Source organism: Typha angustifolia, chromosome 10, assembly GCF_048772165.1.
Source record: "Typha angustifolia cultivar Huaian chromosome 10, ASM4877216v1, whole genome shotgun sequence".
NCBI classification, from domain to species: domain Eukaryota; kingdom Viridiplantae; phylum Streptophyta; class Magnoliopsida; order Poales; family Typhaceae; genus Typha; species Typha angustifolia.
This window is the reverse complement of record NC_133248.1, coordinates 12921092-12942170: the sequence shown is the minus strand read 5'-3', so window position 1 is coordinate 12942170 and position 21079 is coordinate 12921092. Positions and strand designations below refer to the sequence as shown.

The 21079-nt window shown below is 38.8% G+C and overlaps 3 protein-coding genes across 10 annotated transcripts; 1 reads left to right on the top strand and 2 right to left on the bottom strand.

The window, feature by feature from the left end:
- Positions 1-1347: 1347 nt before the first annotated feature.
- LOC140768295 (probable 1-deoxy-D-xylulose-5-phosphate synthase, chloroplastic) lies at positions 1348-8370 on the bottom strand. 8 transcript variants are annotated; one of them, XM_073108537.1, is made up of 12 exons: positions 8017-8370; positions 7873-7917; positions 6927-7121; positions 6098-6217; positions 5836-6000; positions 5584-5734; positions 4605-4873; positions 3556-3835; positions 3164-3444; positions 2615-2893; positions 2225-2509; positions 1348-1871 (listed from the first exon to the last, which is right to left on the bottom strand). In XM_073108537.1, exons 3-12 carry the CDS (start codon positions 7092-7094, stop codon positions 1722-1724), a joined length of 2148 nt encoding a protein of 715 aa, XP_072964638.1. In that variant the 5' UTR covers positions 7095-7121; positions 7873-7917; positions 8017-8370; the 3' UTR covers positions 1348-1721. The 8 variants fall into 8 exon arrangements, with proteins under 8 accessions (XP_072964638.1, XP_072964639.1, XP_072964636.1 ...); XM_073108538.1 differs by lacking the exon at positions 7873-7917; XM_073108535.1 differs by lacking the exon at positions 8017-8370 and having other exon boundaries at positions 7214-8005.
- Positions 8371-8756: 386 nt separating this feature from the next.
- On the bottom strand, positions 8757-20908 carry LOC140769302 (3-ketoacyl-CoA synthase 11-like). The gene is made up of 11 exons (XM_073109964.1): positions 20767-20908; positions 18478-20020; positions 12797-13010; positions 11869-11966; positions 10930-11154; positions 10786-10848; positions 10515-10678; positions 10076-10232; positions 9803-9901; positions 9608-9718; positions 8757-9221 (listed from the first exon to the last, which is right to left on the bottom strand). The coding sequence occupies exons 2-11, from the start codon at positions 20002-20004 to the stop codon at positions 9081-9083; spliced, it is 2799 nt and encodes a 932-aa protein (XP_072966065.1). The 5' UTR covers positions 20005-20020; positions 20767-20908; the 3' UTR covers positions 8757-9080.
- LOC140768120 (uncharacterized) lies at positions 13350-17392 on the top strand. The gene is made up of 7 exons (XM_073108238.1): positions 13350-13895; positions 14784-14919; positions 15261-15342; positions 15552-15727; positions 16000-16137; positions 16275-16414; positions 16874-17392. The coding sequence occupies exons 1-7, from the start codon at positions 13778-13780 to the stop codon at positions 17116-17118; spliced, it is 1035 nt and encodes a 344-aa protein (XP_072964339.1). The 5' UTR covers positions 13350-13777; the 3' UTR covers positions 17119-17392.
- Positions 20909-21079: the final 171 nt, after the last annotated feature.

The window sequence follows — 21079 nt, the reverse complement described above, 5'->3', positions numbered from 1 at the left end:
TCTGCTGTTTCCTTTAGCCTAAACGAAACCCTATGAAATCTAGTTAATTTGGCCAAGGCTAGACTCAGGCACCCAAGTAGAACCAGGTTAGAAATTAGGGATAGAGATCATAGTAAAATTGACGAGAACTTGTTGACCAACAAAAGAGAAGGAATATCTCTTTCACCCAGCTAGCTTGCTAGACACTCTCCCCACAAGATCCTTCTAATTTGCCACACTAATGAGCTTATGAGAAATCTTAACCCTAAGCTAAGTGAAGACCATAAATTTGCTAACCTAATGCACAAGGCATTAGTCATAGAGATACGCGTGGAGCGAGGCGTATGATTTACAAAATAGACACTGAATTTGCTTTCATTGACATTTTAGTTGGTCAAAGAACAATAGCTACACGGAGCCTAATTCATTGCACTAAGCAACTCAAAGGATGCACCAGTGATAATTAAGACATCATCATCATAAAGAAGGTGCGAAAGACACTAGTTTCCGTTCTGTCCTTCTAATTCAGGTCTACAGCATCTTTTACGTTTCTAAGATAAAAAAAAAGAAGAAGAGAAAATTATCCTGCGAGGTATCCGGAAGCGCAAAGTTGACTTTTGACAGAATACTTGGGGTGGAAAAGCGTCCCAGCTGACGCTTCCGAGCAAGTCGGGAGGGATCGGCTGCAATGCATGAAACACAAAACAGCTTCAAGAAATCAAATCGTATTTGTTTCTGGCTAACGTCTAGCGCACACCTGAGTTTTGGAATTTTAGCTGGTGATGGAAGCAAAATGCGTTTAAAATGTCCCATCTTTGACTTTCTTCCAATAGACCAGAAAAATACAGCTCAGCCATGACGCGTTAAAGTTAAAGAGTAGGTTAATAGAGTAGCACTGGACAGATAAGCATGGCGGCCGGCTCTGGGCTACGGAATAAACGTGTGATGTGGTCGTGTTTGGATGGATGTAGGTGGATGTGCGGAGGAGAGACTAGACCAGATACATGGAACGACAGAGAAACCATGAAGTAGACGTGGGTAGTACTCGTCATCACATCTGCTCCGATCTTTGCTAACAAGGATACGTACGTTGTTTTCTGACGACTCCGGTGCTCGAAATATTATGGAATCTCGATTCGGACCTAACACTGGGAATATTATACTGATTTAAGTCAAACCACTAAGTTGACATTTTTATTTTATTAATCTCCTACTGTTTGGCTCCATCAGTTATTTTCTTTAATATATATATAACTTGTTGCTATCTCTTGGTTTTCTTTTAAATTTCCTGGTAAATACAATGCCAACTACTCGCAACAAGTTTAAGAAAGATGAAATGGTGTTGCTGTTGGAAAAGGTTGTGGAGCATTCAACAATGAACAAGTGACCATATATTTTTAAATATTATAATAGTCATCATTTACTGCTATTTTTAATTACAAAATTTCTTCCGCTCACCTCTGCACATACAAATACACATACATCTACACGAGAGTGGTGTCATAAAACACGAGAACAAAAGAATTCCTTTCTCGCATAATTTCTCCCACTCAGGCAATCAGTAGGAGAAGACCATTTCCAGATTGTCTGATAAAATCTTCGGCAGCTTAGGAAATCCTGATTAAATTTGCAGCACAAATGAATAAGCATGCAATTGCATGGCTTCTTCTCCTCTATCTGTTCCCATTGGCCCATCGGTAAAAATGTTACTCTTGCAGCATGAAAGTTATTACTCCACAATCTTACTTCATCAACAGAAGTGCATCACGAGTTCGTCCAAGCAGGCTCAACGCTGTGGCTGCAATATGATGACCAGTCAGGCCGGCTATGTCAAGCTGCTGTCTTGGGGACGCGTGCTCGATGTATCTGTCAGGTAATACGATGGGCCGCCACTGGAAGTTCAACAACAATGCCATTAGATTTCGTGTTTTTGTTTATCAAGAATAGAAAATACATCAAGATCTGGACTATTAAAAGCACAGAGATCTACTTATAACATAGGCAAAGGGCACAAAAGGATTCTCTTAGATGTATACATACATACATACATACATATATATATATGCAATGCAACCAATAATTTCTTGGTAAACAGATGGTGTACTTAAACATACGTGAAAATCTTAGGTTCACAGAAGGCAGGAGAATACACTGACTATAATGTGCCAAATCATATGCTAAGTAGACAAATGTACCTACTCTCTTTCCTAAATGGATGATTGACAAAGGTGAGAGAAATAGTTACCTTGACTGTTCCATCAAGTAAACCGTCCAGTGAGATGAACTGTGAGACATGGGAACCAAAGCCTCCAATGGTTCCTTCCTCAACAGTAATAAGAAACTCATGTTCTCGGCATAGTTCTCGGACAAGCTCAATGTCAAGCGGCTTGCAGAACCTTGCATTAGCAACAGTTGCTTGAATACCAAGGGAGGCAAGAAGAGATTGAGCCTTCAAGCAATTTTGAACCATCACTCCATACCCCAGTAAAGCTACATCTTTTCCCTCAACAAGAATTTCCCCCTTCCCGATCTGACAAGTAAGAAGAGTGGGAATTAGGAACAAACATGTAGGAATATTAACGAAAACCAAAGTTGTGAAGGATAAGAATAACAAACAAGCAAATAGGAAGCTTACCTGAAGGGGAGTCCCACAATTTAAAGAACCATTTATCCCCACAATGGTACCCCTTGGATAACGGAAGCAAACAGGTCTGTCATCAATACATGCAGCAGTGGCCACCATATCAATGAGTTCATCCTCATCTGATGGTGCCATCACAATCATGTTTGGTAAACATGACATGAACGTTATATCAAAAGCCCCACACTGGGTTGGGCCATCAGATCCCACCAGCCCTGCGCTTGAGATTGCAAATCGCACAGGTAGCCTTTGCAAATCAACATCTTGGATGATCTGCCAAAAAAGAAAAAAAAGCTTGCGATCAAATGTCATGCAAAATTGCAGGGCCTTCTGCTGACATCTCTCTCCAAAAGGCAAAGATCTTAAACTAAGCTTGCAATCAACCTATTACTACTGATTTACGAAGCAAATACCTGAATGATAAAAGCCATACCAAGATAGATAGATAGATAGATAGATAGATAGATAATCAGCAAGATTCCAAGTGAAAGCAACTTTCTGTTGTTATTACTGAATACTGATAAAGAAAGATGGACAAAATACCTGATCATATGCTCTCTGAAGATATGAAGATGGAATTATGCAGAATGGCTTTAAATCCCCACAGGACAAACCAGCGGAAAAAGTAACAGCATGTTGTTCTGCCATACCCACATCAAAAAATCTGTCTGGAAATCTGGACTGAAACAGCCGAAGTGATGGATCCACTCCCATGCCTGCATGGACCACCACAATTTTCTTGTCTCTCTCTGCTTCTGCTACTAAAGCTTCAACTAGGCAGTCATTGTATGTCCTAGAGAGGCTTCTGCCCATGATTTTGGGATCTGGTATTAGCAAACTCGATGAGTATAAAGCATAACTTCCATGACTATGTGACTAACCCCTCATTGTGCAATTCTGCAAAATATTATTTCAAGTATAACAATAATCCATACCACAGTTTTCGGGACTTGTCTCAGCTTTAGAATTATCTTCTGATTCCTTTTCATCCTTTGTTATCACATGAATCAATACTGGCCCGGTAGAATCCATTGTTGCAACTTCATGAAGTACACAAATTAGATCATCGATGTTGTGTCCATCAACCGGCCCAATGTAATACAATCCAAGTTCTTCAAAGAGGGTTGATCCAAGAGGACCTACCATACCACGGGCATATTCGTCAACTTTGGCTGCAATTTCATGCATTCCCTTACCAATCCTCTTGGTAACACCCTGACAAAACAATTTATCAGCACAAACAAATGAAAAATAAATAGTAAATCAAGCCTCATGTACAAGTTGTAGGGCAGTATACTTGATGAAATCCAAATAGATGCATGTGATCATAAAATGCCAGTAATTACAAAGCTACTCGCTTTTAAAATATTAAGGAGCCATGTATTTGCCGGACCAGTGATGGATTCCTGGTCTCGTGACAGAAAATGAACAGTTCAACCCACAGAATGTACAAGCTAATATAGGAAATTGACCAGACCATATGTTGTTGAGGAAATAGAGTATCTATCAGAAAAGAAGAAGAAGAAGAAGAAGAAGAAGAAGAAGAAGAAGAAGAAGCTGCCGACCAATTTGCAGGCCACAATTTTGACAGGAAAGTTGGATCCATATATACACTGAGGCTTTCTTTATCATTCAAAAGTACATTACTGTCATAAAAGGTTACAGAATTGCAAAAGCTTTCTAGTCCATTGAGATTGAGATGCTGATGAAATCATTCTGTTAGCTGATGGCAAGGTAACAAATAAATGCTGCTATTTTCCTTCCCATCTAAGAGGAAAAGTAGCCAATAAATTTGCAGTCTCTCTGAACCTGTGAAATGATTTATTGAATTGAAAGTAGAGACCGTTCTTAAAATCATAACATAGACATGTACAGAGTTCAGTTAGTCTAGTGTGCTGGTGAACTAAGTTTGTTTGCCAATGGGCAAGTAAGCAAAACAAAGGATGTCATTCTCTTCACATTTAAAGGGAAAACTAGTTGATACCTTTGCAGCTTCTCGGAATTTCCGGAATGATTTACTCGACTGAAGCTTGCTTAAAGTACTAGAGAGGGCATTGATAGTCATTTTTTGTCCTTCATCAGGTTTAGGAAGTAATGAGTGCCGGCTGTCATTTAAAATTACTACCATATTCGAATCTAGATAGCCAGCATTTCCCATTGCCTCATAAACCTGACCAGCCATTGTTGTCCAATTACTTATAACTGTCACAACGCGGCTCTTCTGTCCATTTATATCCCTTGCAACTGCCATGCCTGGGGAACAGAGTAATTTAATTTTGTGTAACTTACATTTTCAGAAGGAAGAACGACAGATACTTGGAAAGGAAAAATTCATCAAAATAAAGTATAACGAAGCCAGACACATAATAGTGACATGACATCAAACAAATACATATAGCTTGTTGCCTTGTTGTTCTTTTGTTAGAAGATGAGCATAGAATCCTGACAAACTATTGCAGTTCAACAGCTTTTATGTAAAACTACCACTACTTTTAAGGAGTCAATCATAGAATCCTGACAAGAGAAAATTACAAAAAAAGAGCAAATCATACAAGTTATTCTTACACATGAAAGGTGGATCTAATTTCTTAATGCTAAGGCTTATAGATTAATATACTGATCCAACCACAAGTTATGGTAGTAGACAGAGGAAGTCCCCAGTGAAATGGATAAATAGTAGCTTAAAGCCTTAAATTTCATGTATAACCTTTCTAACATCTAGATATTGTCAACTAAAAGTTTAATACTGCATGCCTCAAATTGTCAAAATATACAATGAACGGTCAGAAGCAAGCAATGGTAAGAGTAAGAATAAACCAAGGGCATAGATTTTAGAATCCACAGTCGATGACAGTATCATGATTTGACAACACAACCAACATGTATATTAATTTAACGTACTCCAAGACATAAATCATTATCAAGTCCAGATTTAAACAACAAGCAATGACCCAAGATAGTACCAAGCCCCGCAGAAACGCTATTGCATCCATGCCCAGCACCAAATGCATCATACTCGCTCTCAATTCGAGATGTAAAACCTGAAAGGCCATCTTTCTGCTTAAGTGTATGAAAGAGAGGACGTCTTCCTGTGAGAATCTTATGTGCATATGTCTGTTAAAGAAACAAATAAGCTTAAGATCGAAGTCCCAACAAGACTAAATTTACAATATAATAACATGTCATTAGTAGGAAGACAAAGAAGTTGCTTATACCTGATCACCAACATCCCACAATATCTTATCCACTGGGGCATTAAAAACATGATGTATAGCAATTGTTAGCTCCACAACTGAAAGACTGGCTTTGAACTGTCTACGTGTCTTTGACATGATGAAAGAAATCTCTGCTCGAACTTCATTAGCTAACTGCTTTAGTTCCTGCAATTTGTCACAAATGGGAATTATCACCTTATTCTGAATCATAAAAATGTTCAGGACAAAATCTGAGTGATATCAATTGCCTTGCACCAAGGACCTTATGAGAGAGATCTTTCAAATGATCTGGAGTATCAATCATGTCCAGTATGGGTGTTGGTGCTTTCTCCCAGAAAAAATCACCAACAACTGGTAATGCTCTCACTTTCTTAAACAACCCCTAGAACAAAAGTAGTCCAGCTAAGATTGATGAAACTGTAGCTGTAAAAGAGGAGGATGCAATAAAAAAAGCACAAATGTCTTATTTTAATCATTCAAGGAAAAGGAACCATCAGACATCTTCCATAACTGGAATAGAATCAAGCGTGACCACAAAAATTGCATACTAGTAACATTCAGAATTACCACAGTGCCATAGATCAAACTTCAAAAGTTTGCCTCCTTAAAATTTTCCTTCTTTAACTGATTATTTCTAGACTCAAGGTCTCCCATATTGCCTATTCCTAAGTAACATAAGCTTCAAGGCACAATCAGTAAAGTATTTGTTCTCCTTCTCTAACTTACATATAGATTAAGGGTGACAAGTAAGGATTAAAGAGTTCTTCACTAAAGTATAAAACTAATAGCCCGACAGTTTAGGAATGATAGAGGTTGCTCAATTAAGACAATTCTAGCTTGTTTTTCTTTCTGGTTTTATCTAATGTAGATTTTTTTTTTTAATATTGTCCCTTTTCTTTTATCATGGACTGCATCTTCTTGCTTCTCTGTGAGATTTGCATTATATACACCAATCCTTTATATATATCTGTGCATAAACTAAAATTTTCGGCTATAGAACATATTAAAAAACACAAGCCAACTCTTGCTTTGGGGATCAAAAACTTAGTAGTCCACCTTTGCATTAATAAGTAAGAAACAGATATCCTTACCTTTGAAAGCGAAGTAGGTGTGGAACATGGGTATAAAACCAGTTTCAAGGAATCCTTTTTCAAGTAATGAGGAACCCCAGAGAAGCCAAATCTGAAGCAATGGAACCTCGATTCCTCAGGAAAAAGACCCCTGCTACCAAGTGGACAGTGAGCAGACGCAGCTGCCATCGCAAAGGCCGAGAAAAACCCAACAGCCTATGCCCTCTCAATGCATAAAAAACCACAGTTAGGAAATGAAAAAGAGACCTTTGCAAATACTTGGCATTATAATTTCTCAAAAATAGTACCTCAAGACCACAAGAACCACAGTCTTGAGAACCACAGACATATCGCAGAAGAACAAAGGATACAGATAATTATTAGGATATGACAATTCAAAATGTCACATTAGTTAACTATCCTACGAGTGTGGTAGCTAAATATATATGGAACAAATGGAACTCTAAATGAAGGAGAACTTAAAGAACTCGATAATTCGGTCGGCATATTGAACATTAAACAACAGAATGGAAACAAAGAGCCTTCTCCAATACGAAAAGACGGGAAAGAAATCCAAGACTTGAGCAGTACCGCATCGAACAACTCCAAGTAATCGATAAGTATCATTTCTTAAACCAGAAAGAATTTAATTCGGACTGAAATATTGATGAAGTAATTCCAACAGATGGTCATTCTGCAAAATTTGATTTTTCCCGACAATTGGCTACCAAGGGGAACTCCCAAAAATATATCAACGAATTACCTAAAATCACAAAATCGGACTAAAACCCCCAGAAGTATACCACAAAGATCTCGAAACAATAATAAACCACAGGATTGGGACACCAAGGAACGCGAACAGGAGATTAACCAGTTAAATCGCAGAGAAGACGGCTGCAGATCGGACCAAATTTAGTCTAACAAACTGAAGAAGAAAAAAAATGTTTGCATATAAATTTATCCTTACAGAGCTAATCACGGGATCAAGGAGCGAAATCGGAGGAGAAGCACGCTGAATGAGAGACAGAACGTGAAAGAGAGATGAGAAGCGCAAGAGTACACGTGGCTACAATATGTTGGGTACTTCAATTTTCTGTACGAATCGTCTTACCTCTCAAACAAGAGAGATCACGAGATGAACGGCCCAGATCCTTCCATTACACGAGACAGTAAGCAGGTCGAAGCCGCCTGCCTGGATTCCATGGGCGGCTCTGTCTCCCTCCACATCTACCTCTATGGAATGGAGTAAGCTTACGGATAGGAATCCTAAGTCTTGCTGGCCTCTGTTAGTTTTCTTTCTTTCTTTCTTTCTTTCTTTCTTCGATTGATCAGAATCCTACCCTGAACTTGAAGGATACAGTTGTAATAACCGATCTATCAATGTGATCATCTTCATGGATGAGGCCTGGCCAAATCAATCGCCGACTAGTAATTTTGTCGGATAGCTAGATCCGTTGTTTTTCGTGAATAACTACGAATTTTCCCCGTCCCGGATCAAGGATTTTTAGCTGTTAGATTTTGCCTTCTTGTGCGCAGGCTTTGACCATCTGAGAATGACGCTAATAGAGCATTTTTACGGCGGTCATGTTCTTTTAATATGCTCTAGATGAAGCATCTTCTCGGAAAGTCGAGTTGAAAAGATAACAACCGTACTTGCATAGTTCCATTGCCAGCCTTGGGTTAAATCAATATATATTGTCGGTCATTACCTTCCTCACTTTCCGTATTAAATTTTCGATCATTCATCCTATGTGAAGTTCATCAACCGGCTTTTCACATATATTATAAATATTAGAAAAATATAGAAAAAGAACTAATATACAATTCTATAATATCGTCGAACTTGAGAACTGTTAAAACGAATAAGGCTTGCATTACGGAAGGAGTTTAATCAGCCTGCTGATCAGTAAGTATGTTGAATACAGTGCAAATGGTTAACAAGGTTAACGTGGAAGGCATTAAAATCATTAGCAGTCTTGGCCAATCTTAATTCGAGCCACTGTAGTGCTAAAAAACCGAAGCATTGTTTAAATACTCGAGTTAATTGAATAAAACATCACACAACATTGGTCGATTGGATATTAGTAATTTGTCCCATGAGCTAATAACAGCTTCTGCCACTGGAGAAATAGTTGCCCTTCCAAAATGAATGCAAAAGGGTAAACAAGAACAGATTTACTTCCACAGCTTCCGGAGGGACATATTTTTCTCTGTCTCTTTCTTCATTACCTTTCCCACTGCCATCTCGAAATCCTCTTGGGTTACATGCACTCTTCTCTCCCTAAGCGCAAACATCCCTGCTTCTGTGCACACCGCCTGCAAACAAATTCCATGAGAATCAATACAGTAATCAAACCTCAGATCAACTGATATACAACTATGTAATGAAATGATCTGCTGGCGTTGGGTTTTCAACCTCTGTCATAGATTAATGACAAAGTACAACAGGTAGAAACTTAACCTGGTTCTTCCACATTAGCACTGACAAACAAGTTCACCCTGAATTGATGAGATGGTAATATGCCCTTAAAAGTTTTTTATGCATAAAATACTAAGATGAAGGGTTTCATGCAGCACTTACTAAGTTTAAGTAAAGAGGCTGGTTTCAGACTATAATGTACTTGACATTTAAGAATAGTTATATTGGCAACAGTCAACTAGGGATACATGACGAGGAACAACTTATATACACAAAAACAAACCTTGAGTTCTGCTCCAGATGCTCCATTCATCTTCTCTGCTATCTTTTTAAGATCAATCCCCCGCATCAAATTCATCTTCCTAGAGTGTATCTTTAAGATATCGAAACGAGACTGAAAAAAATGCAGAGGTTAAGTACATCATGTAATGCAAAATTAACAAAATCTCAACACTTGGCAGTTGAATGGAGCATGCACCTCTTCATTGGGGTTAGGGAACTCAATTTTTCTATCAATCCGACCAGGCCTGAGGAGTGCTTGATCCAAGATATCTATTCGATTTGTAGCCATCAAAACCTGTAAAAAAGTTATCCCAAATTTAGGATATTTGCATTGAAAGAGGATTAGCTGAACCCGAAATAGTCAGGAGTAAAGGTTTGGTCATCGTGTTTATATTGCTTTTTAGCATGTCCTTTTATGTGGAGTGTAGACAAGAACTCAATGTATCAAGAAAAGCAACAAACTACTTACTTTAATCTTATTTGATGCCTCAAACCCATCAAGCTGATTGAGAAGCTCAAGCATTGTACGTTGCACTTCACTATCACCATTACCAGTGCCTGATTCCATCCTAGCAGATCCAATGCTGTCGATCTCATCCATGAAGATAATTGATGGGGCATGTTCCCTGGAACAACATTAGACCAATAACAATAACAGTCAGACTAAGAAAATGCAATAAAATATGTCACATCAGGGCCTCAAGTCTCGACACATCCTCCAGTAGCTAGAGCATAAATGTATATACAGGAGGCAAAAAAAGGAAATACTTAGATCTGCATAACCTTGATGCACAAAGGAACAAGCTATCAAGAATACATGCAACTTTCTACAAGATCATTATGCTTTTCTGCACTAACAGACCAACTAACTAATGATTGGAAATGTTTGAATTAAAGTTCACGCATACCTAGCCATTACAAAAAGTTCACGAACCATTCTGGAGCCCTCTCCAATGTACTTCTGAACCAACTCAGAACCAGAAACTCTAATAAATGTGCAATCAGTGTGATGAGCTACTGCTCTGGCCAGCAGAGTTTTCCCTGTACCAGGAGGCCCATAAAGCAAGACTCCCTGTAGGTAACAAATCCAAGTTAATAAATTTCCACTGTTTAAGTCGTCAACATTTCCAATAATATCAAACAAGCATGTAGGGAGAAATGAGATGACTCTCCCTATACCTTTGGTTGAGCAATTCCAAGGCTTTCAAATAATTCAGGATGTTTGATTGGAAGCTCAATAACCTGCAAAAGATACAGGGGATAAGCTAATATATTATGTCAAGTGAGCTATTGTAGCTAAGATGGATTTGCTGCTTCGCAAACCTCTTTTATCTCTTTAATTTGCTGATCAAGGCCACCAATCATGTCGTAAGTAGAATCAGGAACCTTTTCAACCTTCATAAGATTAACTAAAGGATCAACTTTGCTGGGCAAGATCAAGTGAAGAACATAACTATCATTCCGAAGAGCAACTCTTGTTGACGGCGTAAGCTTAGTCATGTCAATGTTCTTGTCAATATCAACAACATATTTTCCTTCTGGATGGACCTGAAAGGAAATAAAGGGCATAAAAGTTTGCATGCTTGTCCGCCAGCAACCAAAGATAAAAGTGCAAGCATACATTTCACAAGAAGGTTTTTCAAAGGAAGATCATGCAGATAATAAAATTGCATGTTGGAAAATTTGCAAATTAATGCCATTACAGCACTCAAATCGCATATAATAGATCACATGATGCAAAAATTATAATTATCTTCTACTTCCTGTATAAGATCACAAATTACTAACTTCACTATCTTTGCAATACAGAATGTAGATATAAGCCTGTATAAGGGTTGTGATGATAGGGTTATGTCATTCAAAGAGCAATGCTGCTAAATGTCGTTAATGCTGCCAGACCAGATATATGTCCTAAATATTGTTTGCCATCTACACGCTCTGACAATATTAACCAAATATAACTTTCCTTTTCCTGGAAACCATCAATTTAAATGATCTCAGCTAACACCTCTGAAAAAGACAATTGGACATCCTAAAAGTGACTTTAGCCCAAAAATCTATTTGTATGGCATGTTCTCCAGAAAATTTTATAAATGTGACCATAAAATAAAATGATATTCATAGTTGAGATCATCTGAATAACTATAAAGAGAAGATGATGAAATAATATCAAGAAAAAAATACGAATGCCTCAACTACAGGTAAAAAACTAAAACGCAAAAAGACTATGAGGAATAAAATTGGATGACAAACATGATTTACCTTGACTAAGACCTTTGACTTCCCCATAACCTTCACCACCTCACCAACATATGATCCAGGTTCTTGAAGTAGCTGAAGCTCCTCCCGAAGCATCCTTACTATGGTTTCATAACCAAAGAATAGAATATTAAAAGAACCTCTTGCAAAAAGAGGCATACCAAGTAACTATCAGACAAATGAAAACAAGTTTTGAATAATTCCACCGTTCCATCATATATAAATTAAAAGGCAATTGGCAGCTTAACAGTCAATTTGTTCTTGAAGAAGCTCTTGAAGAATTGTGCTAAAAGTTAAGTTGTTTTTCTTGTACATACAATTGCCGATAGAAATAGAATGACCCACAACTTAACAAAATCAAGAACACCATATGAGAGTTAATGGTGACCAGATACATATTTTCAATGCAAGAAGAAACGATGGCTATGAAGGACACTTCAAAGAAGATGACCATATGCATATGGGAACTACTTTATCCTCTCAATTCATATAAACCACCTACTGTAGAACACAACGCGAGACAGAGGGAGAAACCCCAGACGGCCAGCAAGAAAACAAAGATAAGGAACCAGATTTCACATTTCTTTTCCTCAACATAAACAACCAAAGCATCACCATAGCACAGTAATTACATCAGATCAATCTTATATGCCCAATTATTGGAACATCTACTTCCATTATTTTCCCATCACGTCACCAATCTCATATCATGACAGGACTCGTGTAAGCGTTGGAATAAGGAATACAGTTTTTTCATTTCTGCTCCTCTATAGAAATTAGAAACCAACCACAATTCCAGACCGCATCCTTCCCATATCTAATAAATCAAATCAAGGAACTCCACAATCACAACCAAGATTGATTCTTATCTAGAAACTAAGATCATCGTGGGAGCTAGAGTTAGGGTTATGAGAGATTTGTGGGAGCTGACCTCGGGAGTTGAGATCGTTGCGTTGGGCCTCGAGTCGGTTAAGGTTGTGGGTCTTCTGTCGAAGCTGGAGTTGGAGGTCATGGATGTGCTGCAGATAGTACTGCCTCAACCCCTCGCCTCCCACTCCTCTCGCCCTTACCGGTGACCACACTTCGCCCTCCGCCGCCGCCGGCGGCCGGTTTGCTTGTTCTACCGCCACTGAAGCCATCGCGATCTAACACGGCCGGAAGAACTCTCTCTCTCTCTCTCTCTCTCTCTGCCTTTTAACGCAAGCAACTGTGTTACCATTTACCACCGCCCTGGGCCTGGGGGGTCACGGATCGGGTAAATAACAGGATCCGACATAAAGGATCCGATAACTACAGCTCCAAGGCCTGTTCCATATTTTATCTGGGCCATTTTCTGAAGGCCCGAGAACCCCTTCAACCATCGAGCCTCGATCCGACGGCCGGAACCCCCCCACCACCAAAACTCTCACAATGCGCATCTCACTCACAAGAAAACCTCTACTAGGCACTAGCATGTGAAGGAGTAACACAACCAATATAATCTCACGTTTGTTTCCAAATGTCGTCACTCGTTGGTTTCTAACAACTGGTCCTTTTCCGCCGCTTCTCTTCCACCTCCTCCTTCTCCATTGGTCACTTCTTCTATCCTTACTTCTTCTTCGTCTCTCATTTCGCATTTACCCCGATTTTCTTGTGTAATTATTATTTCTCTCTCGAAAACGTATCATACCACACTTCCTAATATTCAATTCTGAGCCTTTTTAAGCGCTTCCTCTTCTTTGATTCCGTTACAGGCCCCTGTCTCCACCTTTTTCCTCGAGTAGGAGTTCTGTGCTTCTTGTTCTCCGTCTAGGATTAGGGTTTTGACATTTTTCTTCGTCCTGAATTTTTGCGATAGGGTTAGGCTTTTGGCATTTCTGCTGTTGTGCTCGATAGTTTGTCTAACTGATTTCTTCGATTGTGGTGGGATCCTATGGAGAAGAAGAAGGTGGCAGTTCCGCTTGTGTGCCACGGACACTCACGGCCGGTTGTCGATTTGTTCTACAGCCCTGTAACACCTGATGGATTCTTCCTCATGAGTGCGAGCAAGGGTGAGACTTTAAAGTTTATTCCTGAAATTAGGGTTAGATAAGCACAGCTTTTTTTGTTAGAATAAAGGAATGGATAAAATTTGAATACTTTGTTGATATAAATACTTCTTTATTTTAAATCTTGTGCGCTTGGCTGGATATTCCATGAGAGAAAATGGGTTTTGCTAACATCTGTTTCTCTAAAGTTGTTTCTTTGTTGATGGTTCATCTCATTTGGAACATCTGCATCAATATATTTAGGAAGACATTGCATTTAGTACCTGTCGAAGTGATTCTTCTTTGTGGATGGCTCTTAGTTATTTGTTTCTTATCTAGAGTGACTTATAGGGAGCAGATGAAATGAGAATAGTGCATTGATTTCACATGAACTGGTAGAATTCTTTGTTAAGAAAGATTTCATTTTCCTCTTTCATGATTATTTGATTAATTAAGCTAGTTCGTTCGAAACTGGACCACTTGATATTGTTAGAACTTTAGGAGTATTGGGTAAAAGAAGGACATTAGAAACATTCAATTTTGACCAATTAAATTCACCATTATGAGCCCTTTTTTTTATTAGTGTCACTCACCTTCTTTACTTTAAAACAAAATCATTGAGTAGGGATAGGATCCTAATATTTTGCCTGTTTACCTACGTCTGAATGATTAGTTTTTTTTTAATGGCTAAAATTGAAGGCGTCCAGGCAATCTTTGTAGCACAGATTGTCATTTTGGCCAGGATTGCAACTACAAGAGCTTCTTGACCCTCTTCTTGTCCCTTCAGTCATTTAGCTGCTCTTTTCTGAGGGATCCAGAAGTCAATCGTCTCTTGTTTGTGCATTCAGAGCATAAAGTATCATCTTAGATTGCTTACCTATTGACTTGTTGTTATGCTTACCAATTATTCAGATGCCAACCCCATGCTTAGAAATGGTGAGACAGGGGACTGGATTGGAACTTTTGGAGGGCATAAGGGTGCAGTTTGGAGTTGCTGCTTGGACACCAATGCCTTACATGCTGCCACTGGATCAGCTGATTTCACTGCGTACATTATCTACTTATCTTGCTTTCTATAGAGCTCTACTAGTATTGCCTGAACTGATAAACCATATGTGTTATTTTGACCCTATCTCATATTCTATATTATTTCTGGAAATCAACAGTCTGCATGCAGCTGTACCCTTTGCTTTCTCACCTTGTTGTTTTAAGGTTCTATGATACCTGATATTTTTATACGAACGAGAACATGGAGAATGCTTGTTTTATAATAATTATTGCCAAGGTTTTGTTTCTTGAAGAACAAAGAAAGTTGGTACCTTTGGTGTTTTCAATTATGTGATGTTGGAATCAGTGATAACATTGTGGCTGCACTTCAATCATTTGCAGTAAAATATGGGATGCATTAACTGGTGATGTGCTGCACTCTTTTGAACATAAGCACATCGTCCGTGCATGTGCCTTTTCTGAGGTAATGAGTTTCTTACTTTCTTTAAGTTTTAACATATTCATCATTAAGATTTGTCAGTTATTCAATGGCAATATCCCCTATTATAGCCTTCTCCTGCTTCATCTTTTGGCAAATCTGAGTGTGTAAGATTGTACTACCAATGGCCAATGATTGCATATTGGGTCATCTCATGTCTTAGCACTATCTGGTAAAATTTTCAATTTCTGCAGGACACACACCTATTGCTAACTGGAGGAATTGAGAAAATTTTACGTATATATGATCTGAACTGCCCAGATGCATCACCAAGGGAAATTGATAAGTCACCTGGTTCTGTCAGAACTGCTGCTTGGCTTCACAGTGATCAAACAATATTGAGTTCTTGCACAGAAATTGGGGGTGTTAGGTGTGCATCTACTTACCCTGTCAGCTTCCTCAGATTCTCCTGACTCTTTACTATTTTCCATATCAATTAGGTTCTGATATTCTAACATTGTACTTAGTAATGTGCATTGGTTAGATATTTATAAATATGATGAGAATAATGTTCCTCGATATTTCCTTGATATGAAAGTTACAAGCATCAGAAGAATATGTCATGTGAAAGTTACTTGATATTTTCTTGTTAAGTTGTTAGTTTGTTATTAGTATGAGATGTGTTAATATATTACTCTGCAGGTTGTGGGATGTGAGAAGTGGAAAAATTGTTCAGACTCTTGAAACCAGCTCACCTGTCACAAGTGCAGAAGTTAGTCAAGATGGTCGGTACATCACTACTGCTGATGGCACTTCTGTCAAATTTTGGGATGCAAATCAGTAAGCTTTCTATTTCCTTTTCTTGACACATTTTATTGGAAACGTGATTTGCTCAATAGCCATCCACAATAACAAGCCATTAGTCTGAACTATCTGGTGTCTTCTTAATGTAACCATGCCTTGAAATTGTTATGCAGTTTTGGACTCATAAAAAGCTATAACATGCCATGCACAGTTGAATCAGCTTCACTTGAACCAAAGTTGGGTGACAGATTCATTGCCGGAGGAGAAGACATGTGGGTTCATGTCTTTGATTTCCATACAGGCGAAGAAATCAGTGAGTTTTGGTTTCTCATTTTGGACTGCTCTTGCATGTTGATTGCTGTAAATGCTGATCCAGAGTGTTTTTAATGTACTGAAAAAAGGGATATTACATTCCACCCTCTATTAGATTGTATAATATGGTTTTCTACTGTTGGTCACCTGGTTATTAGCTGGTGATAACTCACAAATCTATAGGATCACGAACTTCTAATTTTTATGTCAAACAGTTTTATCATATCTTTCATAAATTTGTGCTCTCTAGTTTTATTATAGTGTCTTCTTTATTCCTTGGTCTCCATATGTTTCTTCTTTCTAAGAACTAAACTGTAAATATACGGTTCATAAGGAGAAATGTCATTTTCATGTTAAAATTTTTTACATGAGGTAGCAAATAGGTTTATTCCTTGCGCTTTTTTTTTATAAAAAAAATAAGTAAATGTTATGACGATGATCATGTTTACCCTGGATGCAGCATGTAACAAAGGCCATCATGGGCCCATCCATTGTGTCCGCTTCTCCCCTGGTGGTGAATCATATGCCTCGGGATCGGAGGATGGCACCATCAGAATTTGGCAGATGGGACCAACCACAACGGACGTGAATGAGTCTGTCAATGCAGATAATGGGTCTGTAGGAAAACTGAAGGTTGGGGTGAATGAGGTGTCCCGCAAGATTGAAGGGTTCCACATCTCTGAGGATGGACAGAGTGAGGAATAGAATGTTGCATCAGCTGATACCTGTTGCTGTTCTTAATTGTTGTAGTCAATTGTCGTTTTGAGTTTGTTTATACTTTGCCTTGCATGTGATTGTAACTATCTGGTTATCTTCATCCTTATTCCAGCTTTTATTTTGGAATTAAACCAGCCATGATACGAGTTTTTTGAGAAGAGTTCCTTTTCAGCGCGCGCCTCGGAAATAACGGGACGGTGCTGTATGAGAATTACATTGTCGCCCATGCAGGTACTTATGCGACTGTCATAATCGAATTCTTCTATCGATGCACATGGAATTTTGATCAACCCTCTGGTGATTTATCTCATACGTTTTTGTCGACTAGCAATGTTGGTTGGAAACTGCGCTTAATCTTATTTTATGTTGGCTACCTACCAAGAGCATCTCCAAAGGAGGGAGGCTCCAAATATAGAGTTACTAAGAGCATCTCTAAGAGAGGGAGAGAGGCTCCAAATATAGGCATTGGTTATCTCCAATCCGGGCTCTATTTTTATGATTAATTAATATATATATTTATATTATATTTTAAATTATTTAATAAGACTTTTTAATATTATTATTTTTTAATAAAAAAATATATGATTAGAAAACTATTACAAGCATCAAGATCACATTACGCAAAATAAATAAATAAAATAAGAATCTAATAGTCCAATAAGTCTACCGGTTTCATAGTCTCCTTAATTTTACCCACCTCATTTATTCTAACTTGAAAATGATTATTACCTTTTTCTAATAATTTCATGTATATTTCTTTAAAAGAAATCATATTCATCTAAATATTTAATTTTATTTAAATTAATAAATAAAAAATATTGATTATATAATTTAAAATTTTAAAATAACTTAATATTAGACTCGTTTTAGATAGTATTTTTTTATTAAAAGTTGATTAAAATACTAAATTATATACTTATTTTAATTAACTAGATTATTTAATAAAAGATACATATAAATTTTAAATTAAATTTTTATAGGGCAAAATTAATATTTTACAAAGTTAAATAATTATTTAGAGTCGGGCTCTAAATTCTTAGATGAGACTCTAAATATGGAGTCCAGTGTAGATGACTCATATTTGAAGTCCACTCTAATTTTGACTGCTCATATATATTGTGGAAATAAAAGAACCAGGGTCGTTCGTAAATGGCAACGATAATTGTAAGTATCATCTTAAATGAGTAACTAACAACCCCTTATTAGGGGGGCATTGAGCTTCTTTTTTTTTTTTTTTTTTTTTGCGGTACCGTAGAAATGCAGGACAACTAGAATTAATCCAGATAACAGCAATGACGCAACCAGCACAAGGGCGTGCGTCTTAAATAAACAAGACTGGAATCAAATTTTGGACACCTCCGGAACTGCAACTGGGAAGTTGTTAATCTCATCCATCCAGGGGTTTTTCTCCTCTGCAGGATTCACCGCCTTCAGAGCTCTCCAGACGGCACTATTACACTTGAACCCAGACCCAAATGCTATCTGCCAAACCCTATCCTTCTTCCTAATCCTTCCTTTCCCCTCGGTGTATGCCAGTTCGTACCAGAGAGAGCTGCTTGAAGTGTTACCAAATCTGTAGAGCGTCATCCTCGACGGTTCCATCTGCCAGTCAGAAAGCTGCAAGTTCTTCTCCAGTTCATCTAGGACGGCCCTCCCCCCAGCATGGATGCAGAAATGCTCGAAGGCCAACTTAAAGTCAGGGATGTAAGGCTTAATCTTCATCTTAAAGAACTTCTTTGCGACCACCGTTGCCAAGAAGAGTAGCTGCTCAGAGATGGGCAGCACTAGAGGGCCCAGTGTAGTAATGTTGGTCTTCAAGGCATCAGCAGCCACCACCATCAGATCCTTGGAAAGGGAGACGCCGATCTTCTTGGTATCATCCTCCTCCTGCATCACGCAATTGTAGGACTTGTCGTCGGCGCCTTTGTGGGTCCGAACCGTATGGACCAACTCATACTTGGAACGTCGGTGATCTGATCTCTTGTTGGATAGGAGGATCGCGGCCCCACCCATCCGAAACAAGCAGTTCGTGATAAGCATCGACTTGTTGTTGCCAAAATACCAGTTCAAGGTCATGTTCTCCATGCTGACAACCAAGGCATAGGAATTGGCGTGGACTTGGAGAAGATCCTTCGCGAGGTCTATCGAGATTAGCCCCGCGCTGCAACCCATGCCACCAAGATTATAGCTAAGGATGTTTCCCCTGAGCTTGTAATGGTTCACGACCATGGCCGAAAGAGACGGAGTCGGATTGAACAAGCTACAGTTCACAATCAAGATCCCGATGTCCTTTGGTTTCACGTTCGTCTTCGCGAAAAGCTCATCAATGGCTCCGAAGATGACGGTCCTAGCTTCCTTCCTTGCTTCGTTTATCGATGGAAGTGGTGGAATACTAAGAAAAGCCTCAGGGAAGTAAGTGGAGTCGCCAAGGCCGGATCTTTCGACGATCTTACGCTGGAATTCGACGCTCTCTGCTGTAAACAAGCCCGTCGAAATGGAGCGCTCCACAGAGAATTTTTTAGTGCACTTACGGGCCTCGTCTGGCTTGTAGCAGGAGAAGTTGACGAGATAGACCGGTCTCGGCCTGGTAAGGAAGTAGACGGTCGAGAGGAAGACGAGGAGTGAGGAGCAGAGGACGATGGAGATGAGGTCGAAGCGGAGATGGTCCGCGAGGTCATGGAGGTCTTCAAGGGATAAGGTGGACAGCTGGGTGGCTAAGACGACAATGACGGGAAAGAGGAAGAGGTACATTCCATGGGTGATGAGGTAGTGGTACCCAAGCTTGACATACTTAAGCTTCACAGATTGCTGGAAGTCAGGGAGTCTCCTCGAGGAAGAGCTGGCAAGTGGGGCATTTCTGCTTTCTTCCGCCATGATAGCTCTCCCAGATCTTCACCACCAAAGGAATCGAAAAAAAATTAAAAATCTCCCTACAAATAAGTAAGATTACAACACCTTAATCACTCTATCTCACCTGTATAATATGTGATAAATAACACAAAGATGGACAACTGAGGAGAACAAGGAAACAAATAGTAATAATAATCATATTGTTCTACAAGAATCCAGCAGAGGAGAAGGAATATTGCAGCTCACCACGATGCAGTATCAGAAAATTTAAGGTCTCAAAGTAAAATCTGTACTCTATCGCACTTGTTGTATGGTGAAGTCTCTTTTGCCTTTGGAATTTTTGTTTCTATTTTACATAGACTGGGACCAAGGATTCCGGAATAACTAGAATTTTGGATCATTTAAATAGAAAATCTGGGTCCTTCTCACGTTCTTTTTTTTCACATGAGGAGGGTTTTGTATAATAATGAGGTAGAAAAACATGTGTTGTGTTGGAAAGTTCATATAAAAAAGAGACTGAATAAAGATTGTCGAACATTATCCGACTCACTTAGCTTCTAACTGGAAAAAAGTGTAATGATCAAAATAAAATATTTCCTCTATCTTACTTGTATATTGCGATAAAGAGCACTCATATGGATCATATTGTTCTACAAAAATCCAGCAATACGGAGAAGTGCAAACAACCATATGGTTTATTTGTTCTTTTGAGAAGGAAAGTTGCCGGGGATACAAACGACATGGATTTCTTCCTATATTCGAAAAGGAGGGGCGATACAGACCTACCTCCAACCGGAATAGATTGGCAAAGAAAACCTCGATGTATTGCCGCTCCTCTCACCCTTCTCTCTTGTAGATGAATGCAAGCGTGAAGGAAAGAGAGGTACTATATAATAAGAAAAACTCTCTCTCTCTCTCTCTCTCTCTCTCTCTCTCTCTCTCTCTCTCTCTCTCTCTCTCTCTCTCCCACCCCCTTTCAGGAGAGGGAATGAAAAGTGTGCAACACGATGCTGCATGGAACTCGGCTTGTGCTTCCCCACCTGTTGTAATTTACAGGATGATTTTTGTACCATTTGAGATAGAGCATCTTATCACGTAA

Coding starts and splice junctions, on each gene's coding strand:
- LOC140768295 (XM_073108537.1), bottom strand. CDS start 7,094: ATGGCAGCTGCGTCTGCTCACTGTCCACTTGGTAGCAGGGGTCTTTTT. Junction 6,001..6,097: donor TGAAAGATCTCTCTCATAAG/GTCCTTGGTGCA, acceptor GACAAATTGCAG/GAACTAAAGCAGTTAGCTAA. Junction 5,735..5,835: donor TGTGGGATGTTGGTGATCAG/GTATAAGCAACT, acceptor TTTCTTTAACAG/ACATATGCACATAAGATTCT.
- LOC140768120 (XM_073108238.1), top strand. CDS start 13,778: ATGGAGAAGAAGAAGGTGGCAGTTCCGCTTGTGTGCCACGGACACTCA. Junction 16,138..16,274: donor AAATTTTGGGATGCAAATCA/GTAAGCTTTCTA, acceptor ATTGTTATGCAG/TTTTGGACTCATAAAAAGCT. Junction 16,415..16,873: donor CCATACAGGCGAAGAAATCA/GTGAGTTTTGGT, acceptor CCCTGGATGCAG/CATGTAACAAAGGCCATCAT.
- LOC140769302 (XM_073109964.1), bottom strand. CDS start 20,004: ATGGCGGAAGAAAGCAGAAATGCCCCACTTGCCAGCTCTTCCTCGAGG. Junction 11,155..11,868: donor AGTCAAAGGTCTTAGTCAAG/GTAAATCATGTT, acceptor ATTTCCTTTCAG/GTCCATCCAGAAGGAAAATA. Junction 9,719..9,802: donor TCCCTAACCCCAATGAAGAG/GTGCATGCTCCA, acceptor CATTTTTTTCAG/TCTCGTTTCGATATCTTAAA.